Source organism: Periplaneta americana, chromosome 15 (genome assembly GCF_040183065.1).
Source record: "Periplaneta americana isolate PAMFEO1 chromosome 15, P.americana_PAMFEO1_priV1, whole genome shotgun sequence".
NCBI lineage: Eukaryota > Metazoa > Arthropoda > Insecta > Blattodea > Blattidae > Periplaneta > Periplaneta americana.
In genome coordinates, this window is record NC_091131.1 from 6,769,265 (window position 1) to 6,791,845 (window position 22,581).

The window sequence follows — 22,581 nt, forward strand, 5'->3', positions numbered from 1 at the left end:
TTGCTGCAGTTACAGTGTCTGTTTGGTCGAAAACTTCAGAAAAATCCCTGTCCTTTACTGGAGACATATTGCCATTTTCGTCGAATACTTCGGGAGAGGGTATTGGAGAGTCAGCTTCAGTTTGGTGAAATGCTTCGGGGGAAGGTTTCTGCTTTGCTGGAGACATAATACCAGTTTTGTAGATAAATGCAGCAGAAGGTTCTTTGCCTGTAGGAGATGTGATGTCAGTTTTGTCAATTACATTATGGGAAGGCAACGTTCCTTGGCCTGAAGAGCTGAATTCCTCTTCGGGGAGCTGTGATATAATTTCCTCTTCTTTTCGTTGTACCATTGACTCAAGGTGAAGGTCAGCTATTTCTCTTGACATCAGTTTGGGCCTTAGCAGTTGCTCCATTACTTTGTGCTCCGACATCATCGCTCTTACATCTCTTCTTAGTTCTTCTAGTTCCAGAGACTGTTGACAATACATGAACATCAGTGCAAGGAATTAGCCAAAGCAACTTTATTATAGTTTTATTATAAGAACGAGTCACTTCTAACAGTTTTTGCCCGAAAGGAGTGGTAAGCAATGCTAATGCAACACTTTTTATGCATGGCCATGAAATGGTGTGTGTATTACACATTAAGAAGTCCAATTTATAAAGTTTCTACTGGTTTAGTGTGTAGGTTAGAGCCTGGAACTGCCTGCGATTTTGTTTCTATCTCTCTCTCTCTCTCTTGACATGTGGCAGTCACAATTCGAATACGCGTATGTTGGGTGATTTCTATGTTTTACTGCAGTAAAATTGTTTGGTGTATCATAAAATGCTTACATACCTATTAAAATAATAGAAGCAAGTTTCATGAGAAAATAGACATTTCCAAGTTTTCTGAAAACTTCTCTCTAAACTCGTAGTGCACTGAATCTGTTGTGTAGACATTTAAAACATCTTTAGGCTCCCAAATGGAGCTGGTAACTAACATACCATGTGCTACAACGACAAATGTCAGATCTGACTTGTTTCTTTAATAATAATGTAAATATTGTTTTGTACATTATAAAACCGAGAAACTTATGACCCTAGGCTTCGATATTGGAGCTAAGATGGATATCAGGAGAGAGAATTGGGACGAAAACTGGAGATATTATATTTAACACCACTGAATTGACTGAGGTCATGGAGACAGAAAGTTGTACTTTTTCCCTTTCTTATACCTTCATACAGGAGTAAATGTATGTTGTGAGAGGATAGTAGATGAAATTAAATATTTTCAGCAACATATCATTGATCCTTTGGGGTAGCTGGCCAATGCATCTCACAACGTTATTGGAAAATAAATGAAATTTTCATAAGCACAACTCCAGTTGTGTACAAAATCCTTCACAGAAAAAGATAATCTTTTTTTGGTTCATTAAGATCGCAGCTATGTAGGCGCACTAGGTAAAGACCCATAATCACGATAGTGCCACAGATAAGTAGCTACGCAGTGTTGTATGTATATATATATATATATATGTGAAAAGGAAAAATATATGATTATGTCTCGTGACCAGAATATTGTACTCTAAATGGATATATAAAATTTGGAAATTTATCCTTTGAACAGGTGAAAAAATTCAAATACCTTGGAGCAACAGTAACAAATGAATAAATTAAACGGGTTGTGCTGTATGGTTGTGAAACTTGGACTCTCACTTTGAGAGAGGAACATAGGTTAAGGATGTTTGAGAATAAGGTGCTTAGGAAAATATTTGGGGCTAAGAGGGATGAAGTTACAGGAGAATGGAGAAAGTTACACAACACAGAACTGCACGCATTGTATTCTTCACCCGACATAATTAGGAACATTAAATCCAGACGTTTCAGATGGGCAGGGCATGTAGCACGTATGGGCGAATCCAGAAATGCATATAGAGTGTTAGTTGGGAGGCAGGAAGGAAAAAGACCTTTGGGGAGGCCGAGACGTAGATGGGAGGATAATATTAAAATGGATTTGAGGGAGGTGGGATATGATGGTAGGGACTGGATTAATCTTGCTCAGGATAGGGACCAATGGCGGGCTTATATGAGGGCGGCAATGAACCTCCGGGTTCCTTAAAAGCCAGTAAGTAAGTAAATAAGTAAGTAAGTATTATTTACAGTAGTATTATTACTATTTATTAGTAATGTTATACGTTAATAGTTGTTATTAATTATATTTAATTTAATGACGCTGTATCAACTACTTGGCGCTAATATATGGATGTTGAGCGGGCATTTCCTGAGTAGCAATAAGTAAATTTTCCCTAAGTAACAGCATTAGTTTTTATGTTGAAATAATTGAAGTCATGGGTTTCGATGTTTGTGCAGGTAATAGAGAATTTTTAAAATTATTTACACAACTATGACAACGTTAATAATTTATTATGAACAATAGGAAAAAAATGATTGATATTTTTGTAATATTGCCCTGGTAACGTCAGTTGGTGCTAAATATTGGTGCTAGTTTCGGCAGTGTGGGCTTTATCAGACAAGCAGGCGCGTATTTACGCATGGACTACATGAGACCGACCTTAGGGCGACAAATTTTTGGGCGACGGCAAAATTTTGAGAAGAAAAATCGAGCTGAAAAAAATTTTCGGCATTTTTTTACTTCGCAGATAGTAACATAGCGGTATGTTTAATTAATATTACATGCCACTTTTTTACAGTCTGACTGATATACAGGGTGATTCAGACCATCCGTAACAGTAATTTATTTCGGAAACTAGTGCATTAAAATTTTCGAGAAAAAAATATTTATTACTAAACCACACGTGAACTTTCACTTGAGCTTGATTTCATCAATCAGCTCTAACAGGAAGTAGGGTCAGTGGCGTATCACTTTAAAATTTCAAATGGGAGTCGGGTCAAGTAAGGTACCATTTGATAGAGCTCTTCAAAACAAACAACTTTCATAGGAAACGTTTTTACCAATTCCTAATCTTTCAATGAGAAAACGTACTCAAAGTTAATGCCATCAATATTGAGAAATGTTAAAAGACGAAAATGTAAACAAGATAATTAATGTTGACATTTTACTGAAAGACTGGACAATTCCATTAATTTTTATAAATGTTCAAACTGTCTGCCGTTCTGAGCAGCACACACCTGTACTCTTCTTCTAACACTGTCAGTGACTCCTAACACTTCGGCGTGGTCAAGTGACTGGCAGAGTAGGAATTAATAAAAACGTTCCCCATAAAAGTTGTTTGTTTTGAAGAGCTCTATCAAATGGTACCTTATTTGACCCGACTCCCACTTGAAATTTTAAAGTGATACGCCACTGACCCTACTTCCTGTTAAAGCTGATTGATGAAATCAAGCTCAAGTGAAAGTTCACATGTGGTTTAGTAACAAATATTTTTTTCTTGAAAATTTTAATGCAGTAGTTTCCGAAATAAACTAGTGGCTTGCGCAGCAAATGCTGCAAACTAAGTAAATTAGACGTTCAAATAAAAATTTTTCAGATTTATTTTCAATGAAGAATACCAGACATTCGGAAAGTTATTTGCTTCCATAATAATGAAAGATACTCTCTCTCGAGCCAATACTGAAGAGAACCACGCATATAAATATCTACACCACACCGCCATTAAATATATGGAAAAGACCCAACCCCACTTGAGTAATAACTATAAAAATATTTGATTTTTAATAATATTATTATCTTAACGTAAGTTTTATAGCTTTCAGTAACATATAATATATATACTATATAGCCGCCAATCAGTAAAATATGGAAATCAAAATCTAATTTAAGATATTCTCTACATCTACTTATATAACCCCAAAACGTTTCACTTTCATATCATCAATATAGCAGTAATACTCGTATGTATAATTAATGAAAAACAGTCACATCATGGCATAAACTATAATAGTATTTCACTTCTAATGGTAATAATGTCATCAAATTACCTCAAGTTTTGTAGTTTTTAACATCCAATACACAGCTGTACCCAGAAAATTACACACCACAGAATCGAACCTGTAAATTATTTTTGGTAAGTTAAGTTTTTAATAACCAATTTAATTTGAGCTCTAAATATGTCAGCATTCTTGCAGATCATGGCCTTCGTGTAGCCTAATATTGTTTACTGTAGTATGTGTTTTGTTTTATTCTGAAATGCAACACGGCGGACTTGATGCTTGCTTCGCTTCTCCTTTACAAAAAAAGCGAAGGGAATATCAAATCGGCCGTGAATGCTATTAGCTAGTTCTCAAAACTGACGACAGATGGATTTTGGAAAATAGGAAAATTATGTTTAAAAATTGACATTTCACTGAAAACTACTATTTTTCCGAAAAAATTTGAATTCCAAGCTTCAAAATGAGAGGTCATTTGTTAAAATCCGTTCAGCCGTTTTCCCGTAATTTCCATTACGAGTTCAAATTATATATATAGATGACTGTTACGGGTGATCTGAATCACCCTGTATAATATAAGATTTGGTGATGATGACGAGTACGAAAATTTTTTTTTTCGGGTTCATGGGTGTAGTACTAATTCGTTACAAGAATGAGGCGTAATTTTCCGACCCGGGGATCCACATGTGTCAAACTTATCTGATTAACACGGCTATCACATCGCTGCACGTACAGGGTAGTCAGAAAATGTTGAAACTGAGAAGTCCCAAACTCAACATTGCTCTGTGCGTCCACATTAAATCAAGATTCTCACCTCTCTTGCAGCCCTTTCCCTAAGGCCGTAGAGAATTTTCCTCACATCTTCAGAAATTAAACAGGACGAAGAGGACGAGTTTATGGGGCTCTTGTCCTCGACCTCCACGTCTCCCTGTAGCTGCGTCTGAGGTTGACGCATCACGCACCGCGTCCCAGTAATGGCGCGCAACTGCGTCTCCATCCACGGATGTTCTGATTCCATCGCGGCCACATCTTGCTTCATCGGTCTCAGCTCCTCGGACTGAGGGGAAAGGTAAAAAGTTATCAAGTTATCGTTTGAATAAGGTGAATGGAATGAATTTAAGGCTCATTCACAATAAAAATTAAACATAACGTAAGCGTTAACTTAACGTTACGGTAAAATCAAGAAGTCATACCATCATTCACGATGGGAACATAAACATAACAGCAAACATACTTGGTAACCATGGAAACATAACAACGATGCCATTTCCTCATATTCTGTCCTATACTTCAGCGCTCCACGATTGCGTTCTGTTTGCAAATCACGTAAGCATAAGCATGGAAGTTTGGAGTTTGCAAAGTTCCATGTTAACGTCTTACGGTAATGTTTATGTCAATGCTTATGTGAATCATTGTGAATGATCCCATTTGGTAGCCTGGGCGCAAACTTCTGTGTTAATGTTACGGTTATGTTTAATTTTCGTTGTGAATGGGCCTTTAGGCTTTTGGGCATTCCGTGTCCTGGAACTTGACATTCCCAACGTTTCGGAACTGCATACAGGTTCCATAATCAGGGTAAGACCAGGGAGGTCGCCTACCTATATTGTACTCATTACGCCAGGCTAATCTGGATGACTAGCTCAATTCCAATCTTAGTCACTGTGAGAGCCCAAAAACTCATATAAGGTAAATGAATGTCAACGTATCTCGTGAGCTTGCAGGAATCCATCAGCTGTTCAGAAAAAGAGTCCCTCATGATTCTTAATGTGAGAGTGATTATAGTCAACATCCAATAAAACTACCGGCGTAGCTCAGTCGGCTAAGGCGCTTGCCAGCCAATCTGGAGTTGCGCTCGGGCGCGGGTTCGATCCCCGCTTGGGCTGCTTACCTGGTTGGGGTTTTGTGAGGTTTTCCCCAACCATAAGGCGAATGTCAAGTAATCTATGGCGAATCCTCGACATCTTTTCGTCAAATATCATCTGACTATTACCAATTCCATATAGGCCTACGCTAAATAACCTATAGTTGATACATCGTCGTTAATAACCAACTAAAAACATCTAATAATAACTACTTACTTACTGGCTTTTAAGGAACCCGAAGGTTCATTGCCGCCCTCACATAAGCCCGCCATCGGTCCCTATCCTGAGCAAGATTAATCCATTCTCTATTATCATATCCCACCTCCCTCAAATCCATTTTAATATTATCTTCCCGTCTACGTCTCGGCCTCCCCAAAGGTCTTTTTCACTCCGGCCTCCCAACTAACACTCTATATGCATTTCTGGATTCGCCCATACATGCTACATGTCCTGCCCATCTCAAACATCTGGATTTAATGTTTCTAATTATGTCAGGTGAAGAATACAATGCGTGCAGTTCTGCGTTGTGTAACTTTCTCCATTCTCCTGTAACTTCATCCCTTCTAGCCCCAAATATTTTCCTAAGCACCTTATTCTCAAACACCATTAACCTATGTTTCTCTCTCAGAGTGAGAGTCCAAGTTTCACAATCATAAAGAACAACCGGTAATATAACTGTTTTATAAATTCTAACTTTCAGATTTTTTGACAGCAGACTGGATGATAAAAGCTTTTCAACCGAATAATAACACGCATTTCCCACGTTTATTCTGTGTTTAATTTCCTCCCGAGTATCATTTATATTTGTTACTGTTGCTCCAAGATATTTGAATTTTCCACCTCTTCAAAAGATATATTTCCATTTCGTACAATATTCTCGTCACGAGACATAATCATATACTTTGTCTTTTCGAGATTTACTTCCAAACCTCCCTCTTCACTTGCTTCAAGTAAAATTCCCGTGTTTTCGCATGCATATGTGTGTAATAAACAAATTATATACATATATACCGGTATGTATACTTCCTCCTGTATGGAGGTCTGTTCGTTCGGCTCAGTATCTCATCACAAACCTACGAAACCTGCACAGACTTATAATTTGTACACGTGGTGTACCTTTCTCGCAGCTCGCTGCTTCAGCTGCTGCAGCATTTCGCGAACATCAGGCGGAAGGCACTGGGACGAGGACTCCTGCTTGTCAGCCCTCCTGACGCGTCCACGCAAGCCGTCGCTGATGTGTCCGCCCTCCAGGAGCTGCTGGTAGTCCTGCCGTCCTTCCTTCAGCTTCTCCAGAATCGCTTTTACATCGCGCGCGTCAACTGTCTGTGGAAATTGGAAACGTTGACTCGTGTTCATGATTAAGTCACCTCTGCTCTTAAAAATTTATTTATTTACTTACTTACTGACTTATTTAGTTATTTATTTATTTACTTATTTACTTACTTATTTATTTACCTATTTACTTACTTATTTATTTACTTATTTATTTATTAAATTTATTAAATTTATTTAATTTTATTTAATTTTATTAATTCATTAATTCGTTAATTCCTTCCTTCACTCACTCACTCACTCACTCACTCACTCACTCACTCACTCACTCACTCACTCACTCACTCACTCACTCACTCATTTCTTTATTTCTTTATTTATGTATTTCTTTCTTTCTTTCTTTCTTTTTCTTTCTTTCTTTCTCTCTCTCTATTTCTTTATTTATTTATTTATTTATTTATTTATTCTGGTGTAGTTAAGACCATCAGACCTTCTCTTCCACAACACCAGGAATACAAATACAACAATAGAAATAAACAGAAAAAAAATACACTTACAAAGTAAAGCTACACAAGAAATAACGAGAGAAAAAAACACTATAAACAAAGTAAAGCCACACAAAAATGTACACAGGTTGCAGTCACACAAACTTTAAATGAGTTAAAGTTATCGCAAGGATTATGACAACAGGAACCGCTGGAATAGAGAAAATCTCGCGCTCTCGCAAGAGGCTCCCTAGATTGATCGAATGCTAACGCGGACTCCAAGGTCTTTGGCCACTTATCTCACACTAGGAATTTTGTATTGAAACAACTTGTAAAAATTAATGCGAGAAAATCGTAAATGGAGACGTACAGTACCGGTACAAATCAAGAGAAGTGTAGCCTGAATGTGGAGTTCCATAAAAGGCTTTCATTTCAAAACTTCCTATTTTAAATAACTGTATAATTTAAATCGAATTCAACTAAACAGAAAAACACGTCAATTTAGATATTGAGGGGGAAGTTTAAAACCAGTCTTAATTGTAGCTATATTAGGTTTCACCCTCTCACCAAATTTGAAATTCCAAATGGCACATTTATCTTGTGATACTTAAATGTTTGTACAAATCATTAATTTGTTCTCACAAATTTTGTTTTTTATCGTCGCCTGGCAACCCAGCGAATAGGGATTATAAAGAATGGACACTTCGCGTCGGTACCTTTGATGTAGCCGGACTGATTTCAATGACCTTCAAACCAGCTAGAGCGTGAGATTCTGCTTTCTCCCTAGAGTTGGCGCTGACATCACACTAGTTAGCAGTCGACACAGCGGAAATATAACACATATAATTAATACATCTAGGTACATTATGTACTCAAATAAAATAAACTGGATCCATAAAATAATAAATCCGTCATTAACTGTAATGTCTAGACTCTAGAGTTCCTTTATAATGAGAGTTGAGACGTTGACCCCAACAACAATTAAAATATGTAATGATTTGATAGCGCTGAAAATGGAAAAACAAAACTCTTACGAGAAGTAAAACCATATACCTATATTATATTATATTATATACAAATATTAAACGAATTTGATACATAATTTTATAATTTGTTATATTATTTTATAATATAATTTATTATATCTGAAATATAAAAAAAAATATTATTACAACTAGTTTGTCACTGAGAATTAAGGAAAAGCTGTTAACTTGAATTTATTTGAAGCAAAGTGTTACTGGATTATGCAATAAGGTAGGCGATGTTTGGATCCTGTGTCTCCACTCTATCAGAGTCTAGTATATACAGTCGCGAAGCTCAATACGTAGTAAATATGCAAACATTAGGTAGTTGCTCATCACTAGGATCGCTAATATCGCCTCATTACAGGCAATGCAAAATAGTACCGTCACAGTCTATTGTTTCTAGCACCCTCAAACCTCAAGCTTCGTGACTGTATATACAGACGTGGACAAATTATTAGCAAAATTGGAGATTTTTATTATATATTTTTACAAAGTATGATTCTTCAATTTAGACTACAGTTGACATCTTTGCGTATTTCCAAATTATTAGAAAAATCGAAGATTTGTATGTATATTTTTGCAAAATTACACTCTTCAATTTAGACTACAATTGATATTTTTGCATATTTACAAATTATTAACAAAAGTGAAGATTTTTTTTGTATATTTTTACAAAATTCGACTCTTCAATTTGAACTACAGGTGACATTTTGTATATTTCCAAATTATTTATTAGCTCAACTGAAGATTTTTTATTATATATTTTTACCAAATTTGGCCCTTCACTTTAGACTGCAGTTGACATTTTTGAATATTTACAAATTATTAGCAAAATTGAAGATTTCATTATATATATATTTTACAAAATTTGACTCTTCAATTTAGAATAGCCTACATTTGACATTTTGCATATTTCTATCTATTGTAATGATAGAAATACGCAAAATTTTCAACTGTAGTCTAAATTGAAAAGTCAAATTTTGTAAATAGAATTATCATAAAAATCGTCCATTTTGTTAATAATTTGTCCACGTCTGTAGTAGACTGTGACTCTATTCTCAATTATTATCTTAGCCTATGCTCGATTACACTAACCTCTAGCGCTTGAAAGTGGAACTAAACGCCAGCGCACAGAGAAACAAAACACAGGAAAATTCGCTCAGTGTCCATTCTTTATAACCCCCTATTCGCTGGGCAACCTGAACTGTTGTTATTACTGATTAGAGCTGAAGAGAATAAAACGACGAAGCCTATTGAGCATTTATAGTAATAATTGTGTTTGGGTATTAAATTATTTAAAAATGATGTACATACCCTTCAAGAGATTGAGAGCAGACATAATATTTATTAATTACATTGAGGAAATTACCGAAAATAAACAGTATTCTCATCCCACAACCAACTGACAATAATATTAACCCAAGTTGCCAGGCAACAATAGAAAACAAAAGATGCGAAAACAAATGAATGAGATATATAAACGAGTGAATACTCTTTCAGATTGAAGTATCACTGGATAGGGGTGTCATTTAAAATTTCAAAGTAGGGTGGCTGGGGGTGAGAGGGTGAAACCTAATATGCAATTAAGACTGATTTTAAACTTCCCCTCAGTATCTAAATTGACGTGTTTTTTGTTTAATTAAATTCAATTTAAATTATAATTTATATAGTTAATTACACTGGGAAGTTCTGAAATGAAAGTCCTTTATAGTCACGTGTCTTTCCATCCCGGGCCGTTGCTGCGTGGTCTAAGGCGTCAGACCTTGCATTAGAGATACGGAATGAGAGCTGATTAGAATCTTACGAAATGTTGGCATCGATGAATTTGGGGAGCTACAATGAGTACCGAAACCCGGTTTCCTAGGCCAGCTATAACGTGGAATCATCACACTGACCAACGTTACTCCCGTACTGGTTGAATGATCGTTCAACTTCTGCTGAGGCAAGTGAATTGAAGATTAGCAACTAGCTGGCCGGCCTTGGCCCTCCATGGGATGTCGCGCCATGGAAGAGTAATTTTCAAGGTGGTATTGAAAATTTAAAGAAAAGCATCGCTCACCTTGCTGCTTGAGCGCTGACTCTGTTCCAGTTGCTGCAACACGCCCTCCAGCAGCTTGATTCTTTTCTGCTTGACGTCATCAGACAGCTCAACTGGCAAACACAATTCACACAGAAATGTTTATACAAAGGCCGTTCGACAGTGCTAAGGTCCGCAGTGTTATTGTGCGAGAACCTTGCACATTACTGGGTATTTCTTCATGCTTGCTTACTTTCATTATTCAGGTACAATCAGGATGGAAACTTTACGCGTAAGAATAACTCCTACATGAAGCGTAAAATGGGTAATTTATGTCATAAATACAAAATATGTTAGTAATTCAAAACTAGCTGTATATTAATAATAAATATGTAACTAAAATTTCTCTGATACTTTTTGCTTTTTCGAAAATAATTGGTGTTAACATGCATGCCAACAAAATAGCAGCATTAAACTTAAATAGATAAATAACTTGTGTACATAACTTAAGTAAATTGACACCCCATAACGAATATAACTTACTGCAGAAGGGAAAAGACAAAGTAATGGCATATCCAGAAAATTATCCACTTTTTTGTTGGTGTGTTGCAAGTTCTTTTTCAAAGGCTGGCATGAATTCAGACTCTTATTTTAATTAATTAATTAATTAATTTATTTATTACCTTATTAATTAATTAATTAATCTATCTATCTATCCATCTATCTATCTATCCATCTACCTACCTACCTACCTGCCTATCATTCATTCATTCATTCATTCATTGATTCATTTATTCAATTTAATTCAATTTTATTAAAATTTTAATTCAATTTTAATTCAATTTTAATTCAATTTTTATTCAATTCATATTCATTTCATATTCATTTCATGTTAATTTATTTATTCATTCATTCATTCATTTATTTATTTATTTATTTATTTATTTATTTATTTATTTATTTATTTATTTATTTATTTATTTATTTATTTATTTATTTATCGGAAAACTACAGACCAGAGAATCAGACCTGTAAATTATTTTTATACGTTATCAAAAAATTACACAAATGAAGATCGACATATTGGCATTATGATGTGAAAGAATCTGAGCCATCTGAACTCTATGTCATGGCTTTCGTGTAATAGCCTGTTGTTTATTGTATCGTGTTTTTTGTTTTATTCTGAAATGCAATTAATTAGTTCTCAAAACTGACGAAAAATGGATTTTGGAAAATAGGAAAATAATGTAGGAAAACTGACGCTTCACTGAAAGTTACTATTTTTCTGAAATCCTTGTATGCCAAGCTTCAAAATGAGGGGTCATTTATTAAAATCCGTTCAGCCGTTTTCCCGTAATTTCCATTACCAGTTCAAATTATATATATATATATATATATATATATATATATATTTTAAGTAATTTATTACAAAGGTAATTAATGTATTGGTTATATTTTAAATGATTGTCGAAAATTATGCCTAATATTTAACTTCAAAGGACTCCTTAATAATCGGAAATTTACATTGAATAAGGCAACAATCAGAGTTATGTAATTTACAAACACTTACCGGTAATATAGATGTAGGAAGTTTGTTACTTTTCAGATAATGAGAATGGAATAATTATGGTTTTATTTTCGTTACCATACTGGTTCACAGTTAGCAGCCACATCCTCCAAGATGATTGGCTTTTTCAGGACTATAATACAAAATTGTTTTCTCAATATTATACTTTTACTTTTTTCGCGAGTACACAAAGAAGACCAAAGCGTGGAGGTAAAGACGACAAATGCACCAGAGGAGGTTGATGTGGAAAGAGAAGCAATTCACACGCCCGGATCTCTCCTCTACTGACCTACCACCTGATCCTCCAGATGTCCGGTGACGGTCCTCCGCATGTCCTTGATCTCGTCCTCGATAGCCTCACGTAGATGATCCGGTAGGTCCTGTGTGACTGGGCTAAGAGCGCTGAGGACGTCCAGGAGGATGATCTCCACAGCTTTCCCGCAGGCCTGCTCTTGAACGAGTAGCAGCACCTCGGTCAGCTGCATCTGCAAGCAATTTTTGGCCTGAGCATTAAAACAACTGAGACGTCCATAAAGAAAATGAGTATTTGTATTTGTTCTGAAACCTGCCTGATTTGAGTGTCTTAAATTCATTTCTAATCATTTTCAAGATGTTAATTGGAGGTTGTATATATTTTTGGTAAAAAATATAAATTTTTTGTTTTTTTTTTTTGTCTACTTTGATTATGTTTTACTTGAATCAAGTAAAGAGATAGGTTTGGAAGTAAATCCCGAAAAGACAAAGTATATGATTATGTCTCGTGACCAGAATATTGTACGAAATGAAAATATAAATATTGGAAATTTATCCTTTGAAGAGGTGGAGAAGTTCAAATATCTTGGAGCAACAGTAACAAATATAAATGATACTCGGGAGGAAATTAAACACAAAATAAATATGCGAAATGCCTGTTATTATTCGGTTGAGAAGCTTTTATCATCCAGTCTGCTGTCAAAAAATCTGAAAGTTAGAATTTATAAAACAGTTATATTACCGGTTGTTCTATATGGTTGTGAAACTTGGATTCTCACTTTGAGAGAAGAAGAGAGATTAAGGGTGTTTGAGAATAAGGTGCTTGGGAAAATATTTGGGGCTAAGAGGGATGAAGTTACAGAAGAATGGAGAAAGTTACATAACGCAGAACTGCACGCATCGTATTCTTCACCTGACATAATTAGGAACATTAAATCCAGACGTTTGAGACGGGCAGGGCATGTAGCACGTATGGGCGAATCCAGAAATGCATGTAGAGTGTTAGTTGGGAGGCCGGAGGGGAAAAAGACCTTCGGGAAGGCCGAGACGTAGATGGGAAGATAATATTAAAATGGATTTGAGGGAGGTGGGATATGATGGTAGAGAATGGATTAATCTTGCTCAGGATAGGGACCAATGGCGGGCTTATGTGAGGACGGCAATGAACCTCCGGGTTCCTTAAAAGCCAGTAAGTAATAAGTACTAATAATAATAATAATAATAATAATAATAATAATAATAATAATAATAAGCAGCATCCTAATTAAATGACAACCCACGGTCGACCATTGGGGCGGGATGCGCTTCATACATAACATAGTGCAGATTTCCGGAAATGGTTCTCACAACAGAAAAGGTATTTATCGTCCAGCATTATTTCCGATCATACGAAGTGGGGCGTCAGAATGGCCCAGCTTGCACCACGTTAAAGAGCTGTACCAGGAGCGATTTAACAATGCGGCACCAAATAATACAACAATGTCAGCTGTCGTCGAGAAGTTCCGTCGTACAGGATCAGTTTCATGTCGCCTTGCATGCTATAATGACTTATCTTGATTTTGAGAGTATGACCGGAAATAATGCTCCACAATAAACACCTTCTGCTCTGTTGTGAGAACCATAACTGCAGAAATCAACACAACACTGAATTCACAATATGTAAAACTATCATATATAAAACAAATAAATACAGGGACATCATTTTATTTTTACTTCAATTTTAATTGTACCCGAGTTTTTGAATGTACTTCACTCCCACCCCTTCTACTAGTAAACTTCCAACCGTACTCCACACAGAACCAAGGCCGCGTATGCAGTCAAAGTAAGCAGTAATGAGTTAGTTGGTATAGTACGTTCCAGAAATACGTTCGCGTTTTCCAGTGACGAAAGAACTTTCAGTGTTGAATCATATTTTCGCACAGGTACTGTCGTTCGTTTGCTTACGTCGCATCCCGTTTTCCCTCACCCACTTCTGCTCGGCTAGTGACTGGGCTGTCTTTGTTATTTTCTGAAAACATTAATTTCTGTTGGGAATTGGACGTCTACGTAATATTATACTACTGTTTAAAATAACTTAACTAAAAGGCCCTCGTTAAGTAATTAACTGTCACGTGATTTACCCCGTTTCTACGATCCTGCGACATAATCACTTGAACGGACAGTAGATAGCATGTCTGAGTAATTTTATCTATTCGGATCGGGCAGAACTGAAGATTTAATTTACAATACATAAGGTACTCTTTTGTAGAGTAGATACAAAATTATTACTAGTACGAAGGACGAAACTGGTAATTGGAATTAGGTACATTAGTCTGTAATGCGATAATATGCATAAAAGAACTGAAGGCTGTATCGAAATGAACGGCTACCATTTTCAAAAACGTGTTTAAATATTCATATTATGATTATTTTTCAATTTAACTTCATTCTCTATAGTGTACGCTAATGTGCTGTAGACAGTATAATATACACTGCATAATGAATACGTCCGCATGGACAGCTCAGTTCGTGAGTAAAAACACTCATTGTTAATACTGTACTGTATTTTGATTAAACAAAAACCTAATGAAAATTATCAAACTCAAAATCGCGATATTTCCTAGTTTACGTAAATGAATGAACTACTTTTCTTTCTTCCTATACCTAGTAAAGTGATTTGTTTGTATTTTACGCCAGTATCATCGAACTCCAGTCGTGGAAGGGGGTAACAAACGGTGTTTTCGGTTCTCAAATCCCAAGGTATAGCCAGGTTAATATTAGAAACTAGCCGTACCCGTGCGCTCCGCTGCACCCGTTAGAAATAAATATAAAGTAATTACATAATTAAAATAGGACGTTTGATCCAGGGAACATTCGTGTTTGATATAAAAATAAATCGTTTAATATGTTACTTAATTTAAATTGTATTTAAATAATTAAAATGCGATCATTTTGATCCAGAGACACTCATTTGGTGCAATGACAATTCCTTTAACATGTTTCTTAAAAGTTATTACCAATTATTTTTGAAAAAGCGAAAATTAACAGAAAAATGTTGGCTACAGATTTATTATTATATTATATTATATTATATTATGTTTATATTATATTATATTATATTATATTATATTATATTATATTATATTATATTATGTAAAAAGTGTGTTGATAACGGATGTACTCGAATTAGAAAGTTTTTATTTTGTTGTGGGAGCTCTTGAATCTCAGGAGGAACAACTTTTACAACAGCGCAACATAATCTGCTTGGCTCATTACCCAATTTTTTTGCATTGCATTTATTGCATATATATTTTATGTATTTCAACACGATTCAATTGAGTATAGTTAAAATTTGAATTATAAAATAATGGATTGCTAAGCTAACGTACTATTACTGCATATTAAATCAATACACTCTCGTTGTTCGTTAATTCTCTGAGATTAAAATGAATGTATTCATAAACATTTTAAGAAATACAGGAAATGAATATACAGAATAGCCTATCAAGTTTTCTGTGCATAAGAATCTATTTTAATCTTACCTGTCCTCAATTCACTCACAAGTTACTGTAATAACATTATAGCATTATGTCCATCTAGAGAAATTACACTTTCCAATAGTGAATTAATAATTAATTATACAAATCGGTTAATTTAGCTTCCGATATTACTTCATACAAACACAGAAACGTTGTCTGTGGACTATGTTTCATAGCTTTCGATTGTTGTGTCCAAGGCCCCTTATAGAAGGAAGTCATTTGTTTTTTATTTCAATACACCGCCTTAGATGGCAGTTAATTCAATTTTAAAACTCATTTATCTCATTAAATATCAGTCCTATCAAACTTTTTCAAAGAATAAAACTTATCAGAAAAGATTTTTAGAGAAATGTTTGTTATGTAACATTTTTCAAAAAAATCAATAATAAGCGAGATATTTCGATTTATTTAATTCAGGTCCCCTTATAACCCCCCTTTTAAATAATGCATTTTGAATGCCATATAGCCTAAAATCTAAGTTACAACGAACTTAATTTATAATCCAATTTTCATTGAAATCCGTTTAGCCATTATCGCGTGAAAAGGTAACAAACAAACAGACAGACAGACAGACAGACAGACAGACAAAAATAAAAAAAAGCGATTTTCGGTTTCAGGGTGGTTAATTATACATGTTAACACCAATTATTTTTGGAAAATCGAAAAGTACCAGAAAAATTTCGGCTACAGATTTATTATTAGTACAGATGTTAGTAAAAATAAAATGATGTCCGTGTAGTTGGTTGCTAGGGAAACGTGAACAGCAGACGAGCGATAATTTGAGTACTGTTTGGTTTGGCTGATACTGTATTACGCAATTTATTGTCTTTTAAATATGTTGTATGCAAATTCCATCCGGATAGCACAATGGACTCTCCCTTAGGGGAGACCGTCAGTAGTTTAGTTTACACCAACTAATCAAGATGGAGACGCACCTGTATCATCTGCATAGATTCTTCAGCATCCAAGTCCGTTGTGCCAACCTCACCGGCAGGTGGAGTCTCGAGATGTTGTTCACTAGCATCAGTGGCGGACGGAACTTCTAATTTTCTCGCCCCACCTTCTGGAATGGATGAAGTTTTTGTCATTGCAACATATTCCACAGTCTCTAAGAATTCTTCGGTCGACTCATGTTGTTTCGTGTCTTCAGTCTGTCTGGCTGCTAGTACAGGTTCTTTCGTTGAATTTTTCTCCATTAGAGGCTGACGTGGAAGGTGGTAATGCTCTATTTCATCTGTATCCTCGATCTGACAACAGACGCACGTTAGGCAATACTCAATGCTAGACTGAGGATCTGTGTCGTGGCCCTTCCAACAAATGGAGAGACATCCCTGCCTGCAGTAGCATCCGATTGGATCGTCGCTACTGGAACACCCTGTGGGGTCATCCACGGATGGGGAAATACTTTGTGCATCCACTTCCTTGGCCTCAAGGTAGGTAGATCGTAGAAATTTCTCGACAGCGGTAGCGTCCTCGAAGACATCCTCTGCAGAAGGCTGCATTTCCGCAGTCCCGCCTCTGGTATTGGCTTCATTAGTTTGCTTCTCCACTTCCGGAGGCACTACTGGAACTCGTTTTGTTCCGATGTCTGCCATCAGCGAAGGATCCGAGACACTGAAAAAGCCATATCTCACATCAAACGCTGACATTCCTGTAGTGTTTTGAGAAATATTTCAACGGCAGATATTTCATGAAATTGCTTTTGTTTGAAATTGAACGGGTTACATCAGCTTCTTGTCTATGCGGATGACATGAATATGTTAGGGAGAAAATCCACAAACGATTAGGGATAACACGGGAATTTTACTGGAAGCAAGTAAAGAGATAGGTTTGGAAGTAAATCCCGAAAAGACTAAGTATATGATTATGTCTCGTGACCAGAATATTGTACGAAATGGAAATATAAAAATTGGAAATTTATCCTTTGAAGAGGTGGAAAAATTCAAATATCTTGGAGCAACAGTAACAAATATAAATGATACTCGGGAGGAAATTAAACACAGAATAAATGAGGAAAATGCCTGTTATTATTCGGTTGAGAAGCTTTTATCATCCAGTCTGCTGTCAAAAAATCTGAAAGTTAGAATTTATAAAACAGTTATATTACCGTTTGTTCTTTATGGTTGTTAAACTTTGACTCTCACTTTGAGAAACGTATGTTAAGAGTGTTTGAGAATAAGGTTCTTAGGAAAATATTTGGGGCTAAGAGGGATGAAGTTACAGGAGAATGGAGAAAGTTACACAACGCAGAACTGCACGCATTGTATTCTTCACCTGACATAATTAGGAACATTAAATCCAGACGTTTGAGATGGGCAGGGCATGTAGCACGAATGGGCGAATCCAGAAATGTATATAGAGTGTTAGTTGGGAGGCCGGAGGGAAAAAGACATTTGGGGAGGCCGAGACGTAGATGGGAGGATAATATTAAAATGGATTTGAGGGAGGTGGGATGTGATGATGGAGAATGGATTAATCTTGCTCAGGATAGGGACCAATGGCGGGCTTATGTGAGGGCGGCAATGAACCTTCTGGTTCCTTAAAAGCCAGTAAGTAAGTAAGTTATTAAGTAAGTAAGTAAGTAAGTAAACACGCCCATTTTTAGTGGCGCATATTCTCAGGAAAAATATTAAAAAGTCATAATTATTGAAATTAAAAATTAATAAAGACAAATTCAAGGTGAATGTAATATCCATTATTTAATTAGCTATGTTATTTGTTATGTTTATTTAAAATGTTGTTATATTTCAGGGCATCCGAGGTCGTCAATGTAAAATTTGCTGATGTCAAATTTTAACATGTATATATATATATATATATATATATATATATATATATATATATATATATATATAGGTTGAACCGTAAGTAATGTTATTAATTTCTTTGAGATAAAAGTGTTATACAATTTCGCTCGTTTTTGCTTCTTTTCAGAGATAAAAATCGTTTCATATGAAACATTTCATAGCGGGTTTTGGGAAAGGGATTGATTTAATTTCCAATATGCTCAGTCAGTTTAAGAGAGCAGTGTATTATGATAATAAATGATTGAAAGAATTTTAGTTTTGTCCTTTAAATGTGCAGGAATTTGATCCGAACAAATGTAACATTTTAAAATTACTTTGCAGAATGAAAAGTTACATTTGTTGGGATCAAATTTCCTTACATTTAAGCCTAGATCATATAATATGTAACAGATAACTCATCGTTATGTTAAAATCGGCAGCACTTTGAAGAGAAGAACCGCCAGGATCGCCACCCGTCCGCCGTAAACGAACGCGAGATGGCAGCGTAGTAGACCTGACAAAAGTTGTTAACGTCAAAGCCTATAAGGACGACCTATCTGTTACATATATGATCTAGGATTTAAGGTACAAAACTAAAATTCTTTCAATCATTTGTCATCATAATACACTGTTCTCTTAAATTGATGGAGTCTATCGGGAATTAAATCAATGGATTTCCCAAAACACGCCATGAAATGTTTCATATAAAACAATTTTTATCTCCAAAAGGAAGAAAAACGAACAAAACTGTATTACAATTTTTTGTTTGAATTATCTCGAAGAATAAGGCCCTGAAATTAATGACATTACTTACGGGTCATTCTGTATATATAGCAATCTTATATAAAAACTAGTCAAAATCAGGATAGGAGAAAGAAGGTGAAATAGGGAGAAAAAATTATCGTTTATTTAACTATGATCGCAACTGCAGAGGTTATATCAGCGTCGCCTGTGTGCCGGAATTTTGTCCCGCAGAAGTTTTTTTACATGCCAGTAAATCTACTGATATGAGCCTGTAGCATTTAAACACACTTAAATGCCATCGACCTGAGCCGGGATCGAACCCGTAACCTCGAGCATAGAAGGCCAGCGCTATACCAACTACGCTACCGAGGCCGACGAAATAGGGAGAAGGGTACAACAATGATGCCCTTTATCACCTACACTGTTCAACATCTACTTGCAGCATTTGGTGAAGAACTGTTTTCAGAACAGGGAAGGGGTGATAGTAGGAGGAAGAAGAATAAAGTGTATAAGATTTGCTAATGATATGGCGTTGTTAGCAGAAGAGGAGACGATACTAAGGGATATGCTACTGGAGATAAATGACAGCTGTGAGCAGTATGGGATGAAGATAAATGCAAACAAGACCAAGACAATGGTCATAGAAAAAAACGGAAAGAAGGTAAACTTGCGAATTCTAAATGAGGCAGTAGAGCAGGTGGACTGCTTCAAATACTTGGGGTGTACTATAAGCAGTAACATGAGCTGCTGCCAGGAAGTCAAAAGGAGGATAGCAATGGCAAAGGAAGCTTTTAATAGAAAAAAGAGCATCTTCTGCGGACCTCCGGAAAAAAAAAACTAAGGAAGAGAGTAGTGAAGTGTTTTTTTGTGGAGTGTGGCACTGTATGGGTCAGAAACGTGGACATTACGACGAAGTGAAGAAAAGCGTTTAGAAGCTGTGTTGGAAAAAGTGGGTGAAGAAAGAATAATGCTGAAACTGATCAGGAAGAGGAAAAGGAATTGGCTGGGTCACTGGCTGAGAAGAAACTGCCTACTGAAGGATGCACTGGAAAGAATTGTGGTGAACGGGAGAAGAGTTCGGAGTAAAAGAAGATATCAGATGATAGACGACATTAAGATATATGGATCATATGAGGAGACTAAGAGGAAGACGGAAAAAAAGGAAAGATTGGAGAATGCTGGGTTTGCAGTGAAAGACCTGCCCTTGGGCAAAAAAAAATTAAATGAATTAATGTTCTTGGACAGGAAAGTATGAATAAATGATGGTAGTAGTAGTAGTAATAATAATAATAATAATAATAATAATAATAATCATCATCATCATCATCCTTGCATGTATTGGTCCTAGTGGCCCGTTACGGTCTCTTGCCAACGCTTGAACGGTCTGCCCAAGGATCTCTTGCCCACAGGATGGTAATTTAAAATTTGGCGTGGAATTCTAGAACGAGGCATTCTGATGACATGTGATCTCCAGTTTTCTCTGTATTTCTGTAGGTATTCCGTAATCGGTTCAATCTGCAGTTCTTTCATAATGTCAAAATTTCTAATGTGATCCATTCTCGTGTATCCCGCTGTACGACGCATAAATCTCATTTCTGCCGCCGTTAATCTTTGTGAATCAATATTACGAATCGTCCAAGCTTCACTACCAAAACAGAGTATAGGTCTGGCCAATGTTTTATAAATTCTGGTGCGCGTGTGTTTTTGTACTAAGGTTGGTTTGAATATCTGATTAATTATCCCCATTGCTCTGTTGAATTTAATAATTTTTTCATTCAAATCCTTTTCTTCTTCATATGACATTTGCTAACCGAGATAACTAAAATTTTTGACTTGTTCGATGATCTTATTATTGATGTATATTTTGCTACGGACAGGTTCCTTTCCTAAAAAATCCATCACTTTAGATTTGTCATTTGAAATTTCCATATTGAAACTTTCTGCCATTTGATTAAAGTTGTAAACCAAACGTTGTAAATTATCTTCTGAAGTTGCCATAAACACAATATCATCAGCAAATAATAAGGTATCTATATGGGACAAACGACTTATCGGTATACTTCCATGTGTTTTTTTTTCATTTTTATTATTTTTAAATTTTTTTATACTTATTGATTCCTTTTATGTATTTCACAAACTGTTTACAATATACAATTCCATGAAAACAAAGACATATGTACAAATATAAAAGTCTATTTTCCAAAGATTTACAACAATTGTGTAAACTTAAATTATTTCTTTCTCTAGCAACTCGAAATAGTTGCAAAATACACGATTATGACAATGAAGTCTCACGTAGGAGCATCAGTCTTGTCCCAATCTTTCAATCGACCTTTTCCCATCATGAGGTCATCACGCAGAACTTCCCACATTGGCGTTTCTTCTACCTTTATTTCTGTTTCCAATTTGACAGGATTATCAACAGGCTCACTGTGGGATGCACCCACCAAGACATCCAAAATGCACGTTTGTCTAACGACTTCAAAATCTTGTCTTTCTTCCTTTCTGAACTGCCAGCTTCCTTGAGATGTGATTCCAACATTTTCTGCTGTTGGCGCACTGCATTAAATAGCTGCACTACACCCTTCGTAGCAATTCTGTTAAGCCTCCTTTCTCGTTCACGATCCAGAATACTTGGTTTCACTCTGCATTTGGACTGCAATTCTCGTTGCTTCCTTTGTGTCAAATACTCATTTACGGCTGGAATATTCTGCTTGGTATCTCCATCTATTTCAAAATCTACCTTTTCTTTGTCCACGTTATTTTTAACCTCTGTTAATTTCTTGGCTTTGGATAGTACGATAGATCGGCTCTTTCTTGGCTTCTTTAATCTAAGAACTCGCGCCATGGCATCAGCCCAACCTGGGTTAGATTCGCAAACATCTATCTCATATCCTTCATCAAGAGCTGAATCTTCTTCACAATTTTCACAATCAACTGCTTTTGACTCATCGCAGACATTTTCTTTTTCCATTTTTCCTAATTCCTGCACAAACATTGAATCCCTATTAACTTTATCTTCCACACTCACAATGCTAGAATCCCTAACCTGACATCTTTGTTTACGTTTTTCGTGAACCAATTTCAATCTCCATTCCTTAATAATGTGATTCATGTATATTATAAATAATAGGGGAGATAAACTACAACCCTGTCTCACTCCTACATTTATTCGTTTCCATTC

At 35.8% G+C, this 22,581-nt stretch overlaps 1 protein-coding gene and 1 pseudogene across 1 annotated transcript in view; both read right to left on the reverse strand.

Annotated features, from left to right (window-relative positions):
* Window positions 1-17,476, reverse strand: part of LOC138715819 (restin homolog) — a 30,737-nt gene extending 13,261 nt beyond the window's left edge. Inside the window, exons 1-5 of the mRNA XM_069848916.1 lie at window positions 16,803-17,476; window positions 12,387-12,582; window positions 10,573-10,664; window positions 6,848-7,054; window positions 4,684-4,926 (exon numbers count right to left, since the gene is read on the reverse strand). Of these exons, the coding sequence (XP_069705017.1) occupies window positions 4,684-4,926; window positions 6,848-7,054; window positions 10,573-10,664; window positions 12,387-12,582; window positions 16,803-17,462 (1,398 nt within the window). The 5' untranslated portion in view covers window positions 17,463-17,476. The remainder of the gene's footprint in view (window positions 1-4,683; window positions 4,927-6,847; window positions 7,055-10,572; window positions 10,665-12,386; window positions 12,583-16,802) is intronic.
* A 4,105-nt stretch (window positions 17,477-21,581) lies between these two features.
* Window positions 21,582-22,412, reverse strand: LOC138715604 (RRP15-like protein; annotated as a pseudogene).
* Window positions 22,413-22,581: the final 169 nt, after the last annotated feature.